General features: G+C 40.5%; 1 protein-coding gene across 2 annotated transcripts in view; it reads right to left on the reverse strand.

Moving 5' to 3' along the window:
• The window catches only part of SOBP (sine oculis binding protein homolog), a 111,661-nt gene that overhangs the window by 81,965 nt on the left and 11,550 nt on the right, over positions 1–18,146 (reverse strand). For both annotated transcript variants that reach the window (XM_054279877.1, XM_054279876.1), the window contains exon 4: positions 5,889–6,040. In XM_054279877.1, coding sequence (XP_054135852.1) covers positions 5,889–6,040 — 152 coding nt within the window. The remainder of the gene's footprint in view (positions 1–5,888; positions 6,041–18,146) is intronic.

Below are 18,146 nucleotides of genomic sequence, written 5' to 3' on the forward strand. Positions count from 1 at the left end.
ACATTTTGCTTTGTTGTGGGTGAGTGGCGAGATATTCTGACTGATGGCCTCAGTGGGTTAATTTGGAATTTCATTTGCCTCTTCTAATCATGAAAAATCCTAGCTCAGGTTTAGGAAAGTAATTCTATGAGATTTCTGGGTTTAGCATCCTGTAAATAACCAGGCCAGCTGATAACAGCAAGACAATGATGCCAATCTTCTTTCTGACCAATGCCACACATTTTTTACACACCTCAGGATTTTCTTAATATTTCAGTCTCTGTTCCAGGTTCTTGGTCACTATATGCAGCCTTCAACCCTCCACAAACTTTAAAAACATCTTCTGAATGAGGTTATTCTCCTTATCCCTCCTTCTCCAGCCAGTTCCTCAAAGAAGTTTGCAATTGTGCCCCACACTTGAGCTGTTTCCCCTGCAGACTCAGCGTCTCATCTGCATTCACTCATCAGCGCTCATTTATGTCTCAACAAAGCAATCACAGCTATGGAGATGTTTGTTGTCTTTTTCCCTTCTACCTTCAAGCATTTGCAGGAAACCTTTTCAATTGGCTGCTGTGGCAATAGGCGCACACACACACGCAGATGTGCACACACAAATACACGCACGCACGTTCTACGCAAACCCGCAGCGGCAGAAGCCGCTTTGTGAACCATTTATTGAATCCTGCTTTTCTCTACAGCTCCACAGAACCAAATATGGGCAACTGCATGAAAAGATGGTGGGACACCTGCTCTGCACTGACCTTTCTGAACACCTGATTAACACAAGTTAAATCTCTAGGAGAAACAGATTTTCTATTCAGAGCTCCATGTTTTTCAACTATAGAAAGGGAGGCTGAAGGAACAGCTAAGCTTTCTTTTTTTTTGGTCAGGGCATTATTTGCATCAAGTTGCTCCAAGCAATTTTCTGAATTTCAATGAATAATGATCACTTTACAAATTAAATTTTGTAGATGCATAAGGAAGAGATGAAAGTGGCTTTTTTTTGCCATTACTCATTGACTTAACAGTGAGATTGTTAAATATCTCTCATGCGCTGTTAGGCTGCACAATTAAGCTTGAAATCAAGAGAACTTTCTCTGACAATCCTCAGTAATAATTCTGGGGAATGAGAGCTGCTGTTTACTCCCAGTTTATAGTACATGCTTGTATCTAAATGTCCATATTATCACTTAGTGATAGATATTAATTAACCAAAAAATTATGCAGGCAAGAGCATTAAAGCTGTATGACGTTGCATGCTCTTTATCATGTTTAAATATAGCTTGAAAATGTGAGGGGTTTCCTAATGCAACAGAACTTAGAACTAAATAAATGTCTATGACTTCTTACAGCTCCATTTGATAGTTCACATTCACTTTTGCCACACAGATGAGATAAAGGACCCTAAACCTGTCTGCACTACTCCCTCTCTGCACTACTAACGCACAGTGTTGCCCATCACTACACTTTACAGGGAGAAAAAGGTTATCCTTGTTTACATCTTCTTGGTGCTACAGAGCTTACTTTTACATTTTGATTTATGCCTTTTTGTTTATTGGCATGAATGAAATTGGACTGCTCTGTAAACAGAAACATCTATCTTTCTTCCTAATTGTGAGGCAGTATGAAGCAGGGACAAGGTCAAGTATAAAATACTGCCTGAGAACTTTGCAGTCGCTATGTCTCCAAAGCCTTAGTCAAATCAAGTAAATTACTCTTTAATATATCTGTGAGCAGAGTTTATAGCCTCTTTGAAGTCAGTTCTAGTTCTATGTTTGGCTGTTTAGTCATAATAAATTTGTTTTCTGACCCATTGAGTCAAACAATTTAATTTCAAAATTAATCTTTTCAAGCTTCAGACTCAGTGGATCAAATGATGAGTCCAACCATTCCCTTTAAATTTCATATTCTGAAACTTGGTGGTCTAGTGCTTTTTGCCCTTATGTGACTCTTTGCTACTTAAATTTTATTAGTTGGCCTCTAAAATTAAATCTGAGAAGGAAGCATCCAAATCTTATATCTTTGGGTACTACTAACATTAGTCCCAAATGCTTGCTTTTCCAGCAATGGTTCCTTTTAGTTGGTATTATTATACACAACAGGTTGTCATTATACAATATTCAATGTACAATATTATACATTATTACAATATGTGCATTTGACTGGGCAAACTGGACAAACAGGAGCAGGAATGCAGATTTGGGTTATTTTTGTTTGGGGGTGGCAGTGGTGTTATTTTTAGGTTTCTTTCTAAATTGGATCTTGTCTAAATGCTTTGGGTTTTGCTGAATAGGGTAAAAGCCTCAATTTTTTGTTCATTTATCACTAACAATTTAGGTAAGTTTATTCTGTTGGGGGAGCCTTTATAATTTCAAAACATACATATTTCTATTCTTGCAAGGCAAGGCTGCTGGCTGATATAATTTTAAACAGTCATGACTTTAAAACACCTGGATAGATGTTTCTGTTTAAAACACCTGGAGTAAAATTTGCATTTCTTATAAGAAAAGCAACTTAAGGTTGCACCAGACTTCTTCATTACAAACTTCCCATTCCAGGCATGAAGCTCCCTGACAACCCTGGCTATGCATGGATGCAGAGGATACAGAGGCCCAGCTTCCAGAGCACAAAAAGACAAGACTCCAGCAGGACAAAAGACAGGAAAGCCTGATGGGCACCTCAGACTTCACTCCTTGGGTTCAAAGCTCCCAAGGCCAGGAAGGCACCAGCTTATCCCAGTGTGTTGCTGCTCTTGCCAAACCTAGTGCAGGAAAGGGCTGAGAATGAGTTAGAAGTTGGGAGCAGCCAGTGGCCAGCTGGCCTAGGGCTTTGTGGAGCCCTTTCAGGGCACTTCAGGGTGGGGTCATGCCAAGCCTTCTCCCAGGTGGGAATCTGTGGCATGCAGCACTGTAATGTGCATTTGCCCTGTGTATGGGAAAAGATTTTTTTTATTGGAATGATTACAAAAGTCCTCATTCTGAACACAGCAATTGTCATTCAGGGATGGATAATTCACAGCATTACTTAGTGCTGTTTTGAGGCATTAGTGATGACTAATTCTTTACTGCTTAAACAGTCCTACCATCCGAGGCAAGCACTTATTACAGCACTTCTTATCTAGGGGAGGGAGGGAAGACTGCTTAACGTGATCCATTAGGAAACTCAAGCTTTATTTAAAGTGACCACAAAGTCCTATCAGCTCCCAGAAATGCAGCAGCTGTACATATTTAATGTAATACAACACTATATTGTGGCAGAGATCCCTGTTTAAAACATGCATAAGGCAGGTGAAACGTGACTGTTTTGCTCCTCTGTTTGAAAAATGAGAAAGTGTAGAGTGGCATAACTCCTTAAAATACATAAATAAGCATTAGAGTCAGGGAGAAGACAGGTACGCTGTTGGAATAGCTGTAACAGAGCAAAGGTCAGCAGTTAAATCTGAAACTATTGCATCCTGGTTCTTTTGATCTTATTCCTCAAGACTCCACTCTGTTACTAACAGGTGAAGTGCAAAACCAGAAGCGTGAGGGTCTGCTGAATTCTACTGTGCTTGTCTTCATTTAAGAAGAGCACTTCCTAAATATTCTGTCCCCAGATTATCTAATGCCATAAATACATGCAAGGGACAGCTACAGATTTCCTCTGCTCAGCCAAATCCTGTGAAATTCCAGGTTTCACAGGTCCAAAGAAAAAGATAATTTAACTCACTGGCTTAGCTTTGAAGCAGAGCCAATCAACATGATAATGTTTTCTCACCATGTTTTGCCAAGTCCTCCCACATGGCATTTTGTTAGTTTGAAACCTTTTTAGTGAATAATAGGACATTTCACTGGGATATGCTGGTATATGAAAATATTAGGAACACCTATTGTGCTTATATACATATATGTGTATATGTATTTATTTGTATATATTTGTATATGTGTGTGTGTGTCTGTCTGTCTGTCTATACACACATACAAAATAATGAATACAGAGAGCTTTCTTGATGGAAATATTTGGCATCTCACAGAAGTCAACAGAGGTGTAGGAAAGGGAACCAAGGAGAATGTGAAGCTCTAATTCATCCTCTCTCATAATACAAGAACAAGGAGGCCTCCAGTAAAGCACCAGGGTAATAAATAGTAAGTCAGGTAAAAGGGAACTTTTTCATATACTGCCTCACTGATTGAATTCATGGTCATAAACTATTACTGAATTCTACTACTAATGGGTTACTAGAAGGTTGAAGTACCCTATGCATTATGTTAACACACATTTATTTTCATTTAGTGGAGATCTAAATCTCTTATTTCAGGATCTGAGCTGTAGGTGAGAAAGAATACATCAAGTCCTTTCATCTGCCTCTCCAAGGTTTCCCAAATTATCTGGTATTCATCAGTTCTGGTCACACAGGATCACTTAACCAGGATCACTGACAATGCCTCCATTACTAGGAAGGATCTTATCCATGAAAATTTGTGACTGGAAGTCACAGGAGCATCAGCTGACAGAGATCTGCATCCTGTCAGCCCAGAGTGTCTGGACTGCGCCCTGCACACTGTAAGGCACACAGAACTGCATGTGGTAGAAGTGCACATGTGCACATGCACATACATCCCTGCGGATTTATTTTCAAATGAGGAGCATCTAAGGAGCACATATTTCCCTCCTCTACACTTCTAGATAAAAAGAATGTAAACAACACTCTTCACAGAATACTCATGTGACTTTTACTTGCCTGTCTGCTCCAGTAGACACTATGAGCTTGATTCTCCAAGACTGCCACTAAAATTCCACTCTACTGATTTATGCAACCTAATTCTTCAGGCTTTTTTTTTTTTTTTGGCAGGATGATGTGACCTAAATTTATAAAGGAGGTTAATTTGCTATAACATTGCATCTTAAGTCTAGAAACCATATGTACTTATTGGTTATCATGACAGATGTAAAAGACCAGATTTAGAGACCTGAAGTCAGTTTGAACTTGACAGGCTTGGAATGTCCTGAAGGATGAGGGTAAATGGCATCATTTAGGAAGCCAAAATGTAAAGAGTTTTCTGACTGATAAACATTTCTAAGACAATAAAGTTACCCAGAGGCTCACACTATTCAGCACCAAAAGGATACAGTTAGTTTTTTAACAACTAAAAATTTGAGGGGTTCCTTCTCTATTTTTCTTTAAATGACATGTTACAAATTCTGCTGCAGAAAAACAGCTGCTGAAGTAACCTAGAGGGCATTTTCAGGCACTGTGCTTCAGTGATTACAGCAATTTTTGTAGACATTCAATATTAGGATTGCTTCTAATTTTAGATGGAGTTAAATTTAAATTGAGTAGGAGGGGTGTTCACATTACTGTAGATGTTCCAACATTGCTTACCCCAACCCAAAAATTGAATAGTGTCTGAATTTTGTAGCAATGATAAGTTATTAAAAATTATATACTTTTAAACAATGAAACTACAGCTCACTAGCAGCAGTGAAAAGATGTGCAATACTGTGATGGGACTGAGACTTAGGCCCTAAAAGCATTTACCTACTGGCCATGATCCCAATGCCATGGGACTTGGTGGCACTGTCATACACAGCCTTTCTCTATTCTATTTCTCTGATACTCCCTCTTAGCTGTGTATATGTAGGAAGTATCCTGAGACTCTAAGGCCAAATTCAGAGTCTTATGTTAATGCTTATTAGTATTTAAATTTCCTGACCCTCACAAAACCCAAGTATCAAGCTGAGAGAAACTGAAAGAAAGAAGGTTAGTAAAGGATTGACAGTCCAACAGACAATACAGATGGAAAGTGGTGGGACTAGGTGAAACAGAGAAAACAAAAGAAAAGAGTTTCTATTAGACGCTAAATGAGACTCAGGCTGGGCCTGATTAAAGCCATGTCTATGTAGGTTACATCTTTCCTTATTTCTCTTACCTTGTTTCTCTTGAAATATGCTCTTCGGCAAGCTGCAAAGCACTTCTCGCTGCAGAAGCATTTCACTTCACTTCCCATACTCAGGGAATAGCGCTTGATTCCAACTTTCTGGCACCAGGCACACATTATTTGTACATTTGACACATCATCTTCTACAACAAAAATATAAGAACAATGTTTACATGAGATGCAAACACCTTCCTCAGACATCTGCAACACTTACTCTTAGACACAAGCAGCACCAGCTCATCTTATTGCTAACTCCCTCACTGTCAGAGAGCAGAACTGTGCCTGCCTGTGATCACCAGCTTCATCCTCAGGCAGCCAGTGACCTGTGCCAGCCAGACTCAGCAGCCTGGCAAAGCTTCTAAAATGGCTGGAAAAGATGATTAACTCCAAAAATTGTGCACTGCTGAAAATGTCTGGAAATCTTGAGAACTTTTTAGCACGCTTTAGAGCGCACAACACTTTATTAAACGAGTAACCAAGACTGAAGGTTTAGTGGGTATTGCTGTTTTGCTCTTGTTACTTACAGTCTGCTGCAGTGAGTCCCTGAGATGCTCTGCTCAGCAACCTGGTGATAAAACACAGCCAGAAGGTGCTGCGCCAAGGCAGGTCTCTAACACAAGCCCTCTTCTAAATAAGAAGGAACATAAAACGCCCCTTTTCTGTATTATTTTGAAATTACTAGCATACAAAACAGGGAGCTTTTGTGTGAATTCAGCAGTCACAGAAACATAGACTTAAACAAGGCAGAAGTTGCAGCACTGTGGCAAAATCTGCCAGGTTACTTTTCAGTCATTATCCTCATTGGTCAAATTTTAATTCAGGCAGAGTTCACAAGCCTCTTTCAAGCTCGTCTCTAACATGTGTTACAAATGTGGCATGTGTGCCTTCTGGCATGTAAAAATACCACAGAGCTTATTTACTAATGTAAATATCCTTTTGCAATATCCTTTTGTGGTCATCACTCCCACCTCAGGTTCACAGACAACAGCAGTGAATAGTTAAGCCTACTAAACAGATCAAGTCAAGAAGTTTGCAGGAATCTTTCTGACTTAAAACACAGAATTCTTCAGTTCTTATGTCCAGTTTGTGATACTGAATGACCTTTCAGTTACAGACAGCAGCCATTGTCTAACTTCTGGGAAAAAATATCCCTGGAGACTAATTGTTAAAGCAGTTCCTGGTCCATGAGCTGTGGAGAATTCATAGCTTAGAGATTCTGTCATGCGGCCATCCTATTTCCCTATAAAGGATTTGTTTTTGAAGCTACGCTGTCATCGTTCTGTAAAATTATTGGCAAACTAATTTTTAGCAGAGTGATTTGGCTCTTTTCCCTGACTATCATAACTCAGAACTACGTGCTGCATTTTACTCACCTTATTGGAATAAATACTGCCAGTTTAATAACTTTTTTCCTTCCACAAATTGTGTTATGATTTACAGCTACAAATAAAATTCTACAATGTAAAATAATGACCTTTTAGTTTTAATCAGACTGTCTACCTTTAAACCCACATTTAAGGCCAAGTTATAGCACAGATTTGTGTTTAATGTATTGTATCACTTACCCTTTAGAGTGGGATTTGCCAGTTTTATAAGCACCTTCATATACTGAACACGAAGGGAAATCAAAACAATTTGGCCAAAATTATCACTAGCCATCTCTAGGGTGAAAAAGCCTGCCCTGAGCTGGCTATAACATCAACCAGGCTGCTGTAACACAGGGTGCTGCGTGGTGATTTTTGCATGCCACTTTTTCTGCAGACTGGTCTTGTCCAGGGTGCCAACTACTCCAGCACAGACCTAGAGCTCTTCCCCCATTCTTGTCCTGAGCCATTTGCAGCACTTATCTTTTTCAAAGGCACCCTGATTCAGCTACTTTTGCACCATAATAAACCAATTCCTTACAGACTGAACCTGCCCCTTTGAATGTACCAGGACAACAGAAGATCCTCTGAATCAAAGGAACCAGACAGCAGACTCTTGTTTCAGATAACAGTAACATATATTCCCCTACTGATAAGAAGCATTTTATCTCTGGAAAAGAGAAGATCTACCAGTGATACCTTTCTAATAGCCTTCCTTTCTGATGAGAGGAACTCTCATAAATGAAAAAAGAATATTACAGAGCTGAAAGAGAGTTCACTGGCAAAGTAGGTGCTGAAGTAGCTCTTTTTGAAGCAGGTTAGCTTGTCTGGGGCACAGTTTTTAAGGGGAAACACAGATGCACCACTGGGATTCTCAGGGGCTTTCATGAGTGATTTGATAGGGGGAACACCTCAGCTGTCATTCAATTTCTGTTCACTAATTCACATGAACAGTCTCCCATAGATGATGAGAAAGTCCCACACAATTGTTTATTTCTAATTACACAGGCTACCAGCAGCAGCTATTTACATGGAAAAGCCATGTTATTCACTGCTCTGCACTGTTCTGCAGGTGTTATGCAGGACAGTCAGGTTCAGCCCACCTCCCTCTACCAAAGCCCTCTAACATACATCCTGGCAAGGGAAGGGGAGGAGAGGAGAGAGAGAGGGACTTTCCGTGTCAGGTTGCTGTCTTGCCATGTCCCATCCAGCAGAACTTCACAACCACCTCACAGAGAATCCCTTGAAGCAGCATGGCTTCACTAGTGGTCCATAGATTTGATGGTCAAAAAAATAGCAGAGAACAGTTTACAAACTACTACTTCCAGCCACTGTATGTACTTCCAGAAGTGATATGTGACATCCAGGGGGCATCATCAATGTTAGTCAAAATGGTCATCATTTTGAAAGAAGGAAGGGGAAAAGGGAAGGAAATTATCTAGCTATACACAAAGAACTCAAACTATTTCTCTATTCTACTCCTTTCCCACAATAGTCATCAAACAATTTAATCCCTTTCATTTCATGGTAACAGCAATAATAGAACTAGATGCCTCTTCAATTAGATAGACTCAAGAACACTGCTACAAAAGGATTAACTGAGTACAGCCATGTGAAGCAGCCAGGAAATAGCAGCACTTCAGAAGAGGGTTCAGAGTACACACTTGCTGGGACAGGACACTAACACATCACTTTTCAAGTCATCTTTGTTCCCTCAAGTGTACATTTGCCTAAGACAACTTTTGATGCAACTCAAACTTGAACTTTTTGTAATGCAGTTCATCAAGTGAAATAGAAAACATCCATGATCACATTTCTATGGACCATCAGTCGGGTCCAGCCCAGTGGGAGGAAAACTTGGTCTAAACTCAAATCCTCTCTTTCAGCCACAAGTGATGATAAGAACAGCAGAGAAAGGAAGCCATGCTTGGTACCTGGGGGAGTACAGAGCTGTGCCCTATGGGCGTGGGTGACAGCTGGGGACAATGATAAAGGTCCAAACCTGACTGACTGCGTGCTTTACTTCTTCACACCGGCTGTGGTAAAGATCTGAGCAGACCTTGTGAAAAGAACTAATAGGCAGGTTTTGTTACAGTGTATTAAGCTTAGCGACCAAAATTCAGGACTGCAACATTGGCAAGAAGTATTACTTCATGTATTTCTACCAGCAGTGAGAAGCAATAGCGTAGCCTCAAGACATTAAGACTGTGTGAAATAAGAAAAGACAGAGTCTTGGGGTTTAAGTGCTGTCATCTGCTAAATGCAAGCTGGAATAATCTGAAACCAGAAATTCATATCTTGCATTCCATTCAAGATAAAATTCCTCTCACTTTTTCACAGACCTTTGTTTTTCAAGGCCGAATTCTCTGAAAATCACTTTACCAGATTCCTGCCCTGCTTTCAGGAAAATGTATCAAATCCCTGTTCCTAGAGAGTTCAGCTAGAAGAACTTGCTGCTAGGAGATCACAGGGAAGTAGGAAATTTGCAAATCCAGTAGTTTAAGACTGGTTATCTGTCTTCAATATTTATTCTAATCTTTTCCTGATTAGAACTGCACTAAGAAAGCTTCTCCACAATAATTATCCCAGTTTACTACATTGGCAATAGTCTCCTTTGTTCATAGTCAATCTTCTGCTAGTAGTCTAGCTTAGCATATCTGCTTAAAGTAACATGAGCTCATCCTGACACCATGCCTACATCCATCATGTGAGCTCCCACTGGAGCAGCTCTTCTGATGAAGATCATTCACCATCACTTTTAGGACACATATAGCTATGCTGACACATGTTTGTAAAGTACAAAAATATCACTTGCAAGTCCTGGCACAGATAATATTGAAGCGAAAGAAAATACTTCTTAATAACTGCTTTTTTTTTCCCCCTCCATCTGGGCCTGCAACTTTATGACCTGCTTTTGCAAAGTGTTTAGCATGCTCTCAGATCTGTCACACTTATGACAGGTAGCATGGGCACTCTCATAGGTGAGACAAAGAGGAGATGGGACTGACACAACTGAATAGTAACAGGAGGGCTTTCAGCAGAACATACATATTGCTGTCCTCTCTAATTAGACCAGGTAATAGAAAGATAAATTCTTTCTACATACTGCGCAAGATCTAAATTTCCAGCCTCTACTTTTCTGAGTTCTCAACTCTTCACAGGGAGAGATATTGTGGGAGTTACAATATTGTGATTTTCTGCCTCTGGGTTGTGTCATTACAAGTGGAAGGAGTACTCCCTGCACCCACCACACAGATACTGTTCAGTTATATCTCCTTGTGGTTTTTATCCTGTGTATTTTTCATAATGAACAATGCAATAAACACGGAGTGTTTGCAGTGTTAAATCATGTTCCCAAAGGGAGTAGTTTGTATAACAAGATAAAATTATCACATTATAATAACTAAATATGCATCAGTCTAAAGCATGCTTCAATTAATCATCAAAAGTTTGCACCGCCTCTTTAGGTCTTAATTAAGCAGAATGTTTGGAATTTTTTTCCTTTCAAACCCATGTGAAGGAGCTGCAGAAAATTGTTCCTCTTAAACCCAATGAGCAGCAGTTTACACTAATCGATCTTATATGGAGCTATAATTTAAACAGGTGGGGGAAGTGAAGAAATGTAATGAGTACAATGGAGTAAATCCATCATGAACAGCTCTGTCTCTTTATCTAAGCAAACCAGCATGATCTATGGTGTTTAGTGCAATGTTCCTCAAAATCCCTACAATTCTGGAGTTAATCCTGAATCAGTTTACTAAGTTTTAGGTTGTGATACTCTACTAATACTGTTTTGAACTGAGATGTATTTTCAACTTTAACTCCACCTTCAAAAAGTTGAGTGAAACTAAATGCAGCTACAGCTCTAATTCTGCATATTATGATGATTCAAGGGCAGGTACTTCAAAACCTTATTTTCCATATTTCCTTGCAAGAAATTCAGCAGGAGATAGTCAACTCTTCTGGCAAGAAGATAACATCTCTCCCAAAGGTGCCCAACCACAGCAGTGCTATGCAGAAGGAAGACCAGGAGGATGGAGTGTTTGAGATTGAGATCTCAACTATGGCACCCCAACTGAGTGAGCCTTTCTGAAACCTGTACCTTGACTTGGCTGTATCCATGATCTGATACAAAAAATATTTTGGAATCTCATCCCTCCTCCATGTCTTCCAGCCAACCAACTCATCTCTAGCATGAGTTTCCTTCCATCACACTATCAGAAGCCATTTTTCTCCACAACTACTTTCTTCTCTTTCTCTCTTTGCTGCATCCTACCCCCTGACCCAGGCAACTTGGATCCTAGGTTTTTGGGTAGGGAGCTATAATAGCCCTTTTACTTTGAGCTGGGAACTGCACTCAATCCACTGGTGTATATATAACTTTAAATATTTTAACTGCTTTCACTGTTACTTTCTAATGAAAAGCTGCAAAACTTCCTTTTAAAAGACTTAAGATCTTAACTTAACTTGAGCATCTGCAGCAATAACATTAAGGGCTCACTGTTTCCACTGGGACCTGCCAGGATTTCAGAATTGGATAATTCCAAGTTACTCTCCTGCTGCTCCTGAAATCCCAGATCACTATTGAAAAAAACCAAGTAGCATGCATTCAGATTTTTCATCCCCAAGTAGTTCCTGAGGTTGTTGATCCCAAGCAAGGCAGAAGCACCATTACAGTCAATTTTCTTACACCCGAAATGCTTTTCCAAATTAATCTCAAACTAAAAAAAGGTGACGAAACAAAACTTCTGAGACATTGCTGCAGATTCTCTTGTGATATCACCTTAAGTGCTCATCCCCTAAACAGATGGGGCATGTGACAAACTTAAGGTACAAAAAGCACCTTATAAAAGTCACTACCAGAGGAAGATTGAAATATAGGCCTGACAATAGAAAGCTTGCTGCAGCCATCACTATGGAAATACCAGAGCCTCTACAATGCATTTCCTTTTAAGGACCAGTCTCTTCAAGTTCACTGCTCTGCCAATAAAGCAAAATGTCCCAGCCCCTTTTGAAAAAGTCATTTTGGGGAATCACGGCCTGCCTACATTTTCTATGCATGAGCTGAGGCACGTTCTTATGCATAGCTCAGAAGGGACTGAATGCACAACACAAAAGCTGGCATTTAGGCAAGTTTTAAACATGCAAACAAAAAACACACCTATTTCAGCTAACAGAGGGGGAACTCCCTGTGTACTTGAATATATGCTATTAAGGTGCATACATGGACTTTATTATTTTCTTTTTAGCACAAAGGAAACATTTGGCCCTCCAGAGAGAGCAAAAGACATCAACAGCGGGCTAGATAGGGCAGGCATCCTGGCAACCACTGGCATTTAAAAACCCAGGCAGTAATAACCCTACAATCACTGGAAATTTGATGATGCTTCAAACCGAAAACAAGAGAAATAATTTGAAGAGTAGTGACTATAGGATTTGTTACAGTGATCTCTACCAGAGGGCAAAATCTACAGTTAGAGAAATTGTAACACTGTCCAGCAACCTTCAGGTATCTTCTGAAGAGGGATCCAGAGCACAGTAAAATGAGCACAGAGCACAGAATAATACTGAAGAGGGATCCAGAGCATAGTAAAATGAAAGTCTCCTTCATATACAGACCTAACTAGATTTGATAATGGTGGTCTTTACTTAAGGAAAACTGCTACTCGGTTCTGCCTGGAATCAAACTTCTTGCTACTGTAGTTATAGATCCAATTCCTCAGTAAATTTTGACAGATGATCTTGGAATTAATTTTTAGTGGCCTGCTAAATACATTCATGCTTTCAGATTCCTCCAATGCTATTTAAATATTGAGAGAGGTTACAGCAGGCCGTTCCAGAATGTTTGTAGGGCAGGAACTCTGCTTATTCCCATATATTGCACAAAGTTACTCATCTGCACTTGTATTTACAAAATCTTCTATAAATTTTAATTCTAAAGCAATGCTAAACCATAACACAGAAAATTACGGATTTCCTTCTATAAAATAACTAAATACTTACTTTATCATTTGAATCTGATATTTCTTTGCCAGCCTAGGTCACAGGCTGATTTTACAAGTCAGCACTGGAAATGCTTCTCCTTTAAGACATTTTGCCTCATCAGATACCATTCCTCCAGCCCAGTCCTCCTTCACCTTCACAAGTTTCTGATAACTTCTGGTACAACTCCAGTCATAATTCAGAACCTAACATTCTGTTGAGACATTCATCTGTGGGTTATAGGATCTACATCCCCTTTCCTTCTCCAAATGTTGTGAAAACCTTGAGAGGGAGCATTATTTCTCCCTTGTACTTTTTTCCTCTGTGAAAATCTCGGTAAACTGCATGTCATCATGCCTTCTGCCTCCCCTTCTCCTGTGTCCCTTGGCAGTGACCTCCCCTGGCAGCACAGCATTGCAGGAAGCTGGTTTGGGATGCTCCAAGCAGCCGGCACATGCCGTGCATCAGCTGTACGCAGGAGGAGGCAAGAAAGGGAAGGATTTTGTCGACCCTCATGCTCAAAGGACAGACCAACCAATGTACTGCCATGAGGATCACAAGATAAAACAAATCAAAGAGCACTCAAAGAAATGAGAAAACTGAGACACCATAGCCTCCAGCAGGTGCCAGGGGAAGGAGGCAGCTTGTTCTCACCTGCATTGAAAGAATTTTTTGCATTCTTCTTTGACTACCCTGATTTCAGCCTTCCTTCATCCCAGGTAACAAGAGTTGTCCAGACTTGCCTGAGCAAAAGGGCAGAATCACCCTAAGTGCCCTCTCAAATTTACTCTGTCATTAAAGGCTGCAGAATTACAGAAGGTTTGCACACTACATACTAAGGCCATATACCCCACACAACTGTGGTGAGATTTTTAGTTCTGGGTCATTCCAGGCTATTGCATTGCTGTTCCTCACTATTTCTATGAGACTTTTAAAATGGGAAAAAAAATCAACCAACCAAACAAGCAAATTCAAAAAACCTCACCAGCCTTCTTTACATTGCTGTGTAGGAAATAAGAACCTTCTAACAGCAAGCAGAACTAATCTTAAGATCACTTTGTTGCAAGAGGCTGTACTCAAGACTAACCCTGAAGATCATTGAGAATCTGCAGCCAGCTCTAAATGGAGTTGCCAACCAGCTGGGCAAGATGGACTCTTACTAGCCACAAGGAGACTCCTACAGCAACACTCTGGAGGCTGCATTGACTTCTCACATGCTTCTAGATGCAGGCTGGATGGCTGATGCTGACTTATAAAGTGATGTTTGACTTGGGCACTGTTCCAGTGTGGTCTCTCTGGCTGGTGCTGCAGATCAGGGGAGTGCTCTTGCAGACAGCCTCCCATCCAAGTAACTTGCATTCTCCTGGTGGATGCTTCCCATGACTGGATTTAGCATCCTCCATTGACACACCATAACCTGAGTCTGTAGATACTCAGTGCACCACATAGGGCCCAGGCATTAAACTCAACCTTCTTTGGGTTTAATTATGAGGTACAGCAAGGAGAGAGTGCCTTTACTGGAGCTGTTTCTATTTGGTTAGTAGCACCCTAATTCTTTCCAGAATCATATAAGCAAATTGGAACGTAACATTTCATTTGATTAAAGCAGAAACTGAACAGCTTGAAGATAAAATTTTAGTCAGACTGCTCAAAATTATTTGGTTTTCAAATTTAAAAGAAAACCCAAACAAAGCAAAAAAACCCCAAAAAACAAAACAAAACCCACCAAAACAAAAACCACTTTATTGCAAAATAGACATGAGGGGAAGAAAGGTAATTTTGTCAACTCTTCAAGGTTTTAGCCTGGTCATACAAAATATGAATGCAAGCACGACTCTTGTTCAAAGCTTTCCAGCACACTCAAGGAAAATCTAGTCTGCTGAAATCTTCAATGGCAACTTCCTAGACAGTTTAGGATCAGCACCCCTTCCTCCACTTTTTCAAACTGATAGCTGTTTCTGATAAAGAATTGTATTTGCCTTCCTAGAAATCCTGCCTCCCTTGGCTTCCTGACTGTCTTTTCTCCCTCTGCAATTGCTATGTCAGTGCACAGTTTCCTTCTTGCTGCTCTTCAGGTTTGTGAGAACGCCCCACGCTCTGCTTCCTCTTACCTGTATTGAATCCTATCAGCAAAATTATTCAACTAATAATTCAATGGATCTGCTTATCCTACTCAGACCATTACACTCCTGTCCAAATGAATACCTCAGCCTGTCTCTCTGACACCTCTTTACTCATGCTGACCCTTCTGTTCAAGATCAATACAGCAAGAATTAAAGTCTTAATAATTTCTCCCTGAGTGCTCACTCCATATTATTCGCTCAATAAGGATGGACTGCACCATTTTTCCTGTCCTTCAGGTTCATGATTTAGGTATCATTTTCACCTGTGGGCACTCCCTTTTGAGCTATAGTGAAGTCTTGAAGATTTTTCCCCTGTACAATATCTAAAAGCTTTTCTCACCATTCACAAACTCTGGGCACATCCTAATTCTTAGCCTCCCAGTCACTGCAGTACATCACTACCTGGTGTTCTCTCTGGCCCGTAACGTAGCTTTGCCCTCTGTGTGTCCACACAAAATACGCTGCAAAGATCCCTTTTTCTGCCCAGCATTTTAACCTTGAAACTTGCTCTTGGCCTCTTTCTGCCTCTCTCCTCTGCTCCCTTACTTCATTTATCCACTCAAACGTGGATAAATGCTTTTGTGGCAGGTCAGTCATAGCCTGACTGTCCCCCATGCTGAAAATGTCAGCCTTCACCTTATTAATTAATGATGCGAGTCTAATCATTTGCCTGCTCAAGTCAAAGAAGCACCTTTGTGCTGTTGCCAAAGTCATCCCCCCTTTGCTTGCAAGGGACTCCAAGAAAACATCCCCAGAGTTACTCTTGTCTGGCCTTGTATCACTCTGAAGTTTTCTGCTTTGATGTAGTGCCCACAAAACGGTGTCAGAGTGCAGTGCCAAGACCACTGCCTCGCACACTGGCTCTCCTGGAGCCTTTGTACTCCCTTTCCTACCAGTTGTTTCTTGCCAGGCTCTTCAGGGTGATCATGGCTAGGGCACCTACACCCTAAGGTAAAACAAAACCATTACTACCCATGCTTGTTGCAAATCCCACAAAGGTGGTGATTCTCCTCCCCCTCCAATCCTCCCAAGCTTTGGTCTCTAAAACAAAGATGAGATAAATACATTCATCTGCTCAGAAGTCATGGTAATCTAGTGCTCATTACCGATCATGGGATAAAGTCAGAGGAGGCAGAGATTATGCATTCATGTCTCCTGTGCAGGTACAACAACATTATTCATTGTTAATGAATTAATTAAAAACCTAAAGGTGGGAAAGACTTATGAAAAGCACTCTCTACACATTACCCTTGGAGGTACATTTGAACACAGCATCATATGTTGTAGGTGGACAGGCAAAGAACAGAAGGCAGTTGACTTGGCCAAGATTCCCTTGTGTCCACTTAACTACTGTTGCAGTAATTTGTTTTTCTACTTCATAGTTCAATCTCCTCCTGCTTATTTGGTGTCATAAAAATCCAGCAACTCTGGCAATTTTCACAATGCATGCTATAGCCTTGTGTTCACATACCACAAATTCAGCATTCTGGATTCATTCGTGACTCAGATTGGAGGGGAAAATAGCTTGGGATGGCACAAGCCCTTGATTAAAGCTTTAGGGCCAAATCAACAACAGCTGAGGATCCAGCCCATATGGCCTGAGATCTTTAGCTGTGTAAAGGCTGCAGGAATGGGCCCAAATAGCTTTGGTAATTAGCAAATATCATATAAAATAGATTGAAAGTCTTTGGCAATGAGCACGTATTGAGTAACATTTGGAAATTATTCATAGAATATTATATACTTCTTTAGAGATAAAACTCAATGGCATAACAGTAATTTAGGAGAGGGAACTGTAGTCTATTACAAGACCAAGAACAGGCAAACACTTTCTGGGATCAATCAGTATTTTACAGCTACCTTTAGACAATGTCACGAAGGGCAGAGGTGACTTGGGACCTGATCCTATAAGCAGTTCTGCCTCTGCAGAAGCACCCTGGCACCTGCTGGCACCTCTTTGGCCCTGTGTGTGGAGAGCTGATGTTCTTGGGTAGGAGTTGTATGTCACCCTGCATTCCTCAGTGCCTTGGTCACTCAAGAACAACCACAACAGCACCCAGGGACTTCCATGGAAGCAGGATGCTGCCTGCTCCTATCTGGATTCACCAATTTTCACACCGTGTGGAGCAATAAACAATAACACAACAATTAATCACCCTGGTGTAGCCGTAAGAGCTCCTTCCACAGATTACAGTAAGCAGCATGCAGAGGGGAATAAATCATTTTTCATGCAAACTCTGAGGAATGGCATGTTAGAAAACCACTCCTGATAAAAATCTAATGAAAATGTAAAACGTCTCAATGCAGTCTCCTGGGTAGAGTCAAAATCATATTAAACCCTTGAGAGACAGCGGTCAGGGATTTCAATGGGAATCAAGAGACAGTATTCCCAGTATGAGCTTGTTAACCTGATATAAAGACATGATACTGATTTGATGGCTTTGTCTCTTTCACTGTTTCCTCCATGCAGCCTATTTTTAATTTAATAATCTTCCATTAATTTAGTTAAAGGCTTTATTCACCAGAACAAAAGCTTTTTTTTTCCTAAAAGCAAATGCTGTTGAAGTGCTGAGAGCATAATCCAGCATGAGGAGTGTCTCAAGCAATGCAAGGTTGTTGTCATTGCATTTGCAGGAGTTTTTCAAGAATACGAAAGTGATTAAAGCCACTCTCCCATTCATTTTTAATGTACCCTGTGACTGGATTTTAATAATTTTGAAATCAGCCCTCTTGCTAAGACACCGGGATCCAGTGATCTCAGGACATTGTCAATAACAGTA

The sequence above is a fragment of the Melozone crissalis genome, unplaced genomic scaffold, assembly GCF_028551555.1.
Source record: "Melozone crissalis strain CALT ecotype California unplaced genomic scaffold, PUWL_Pcris_2 ptg000027l_1, whole genome shotgun sequence".
In the NCBI taxonomy this organism is placed as follows: domain Eukaryota; kingdom Metazoa; phylum Chordata; class Aves; order Passeriformes; family Passerellidae; genus Melozone; species Melozone crissalis.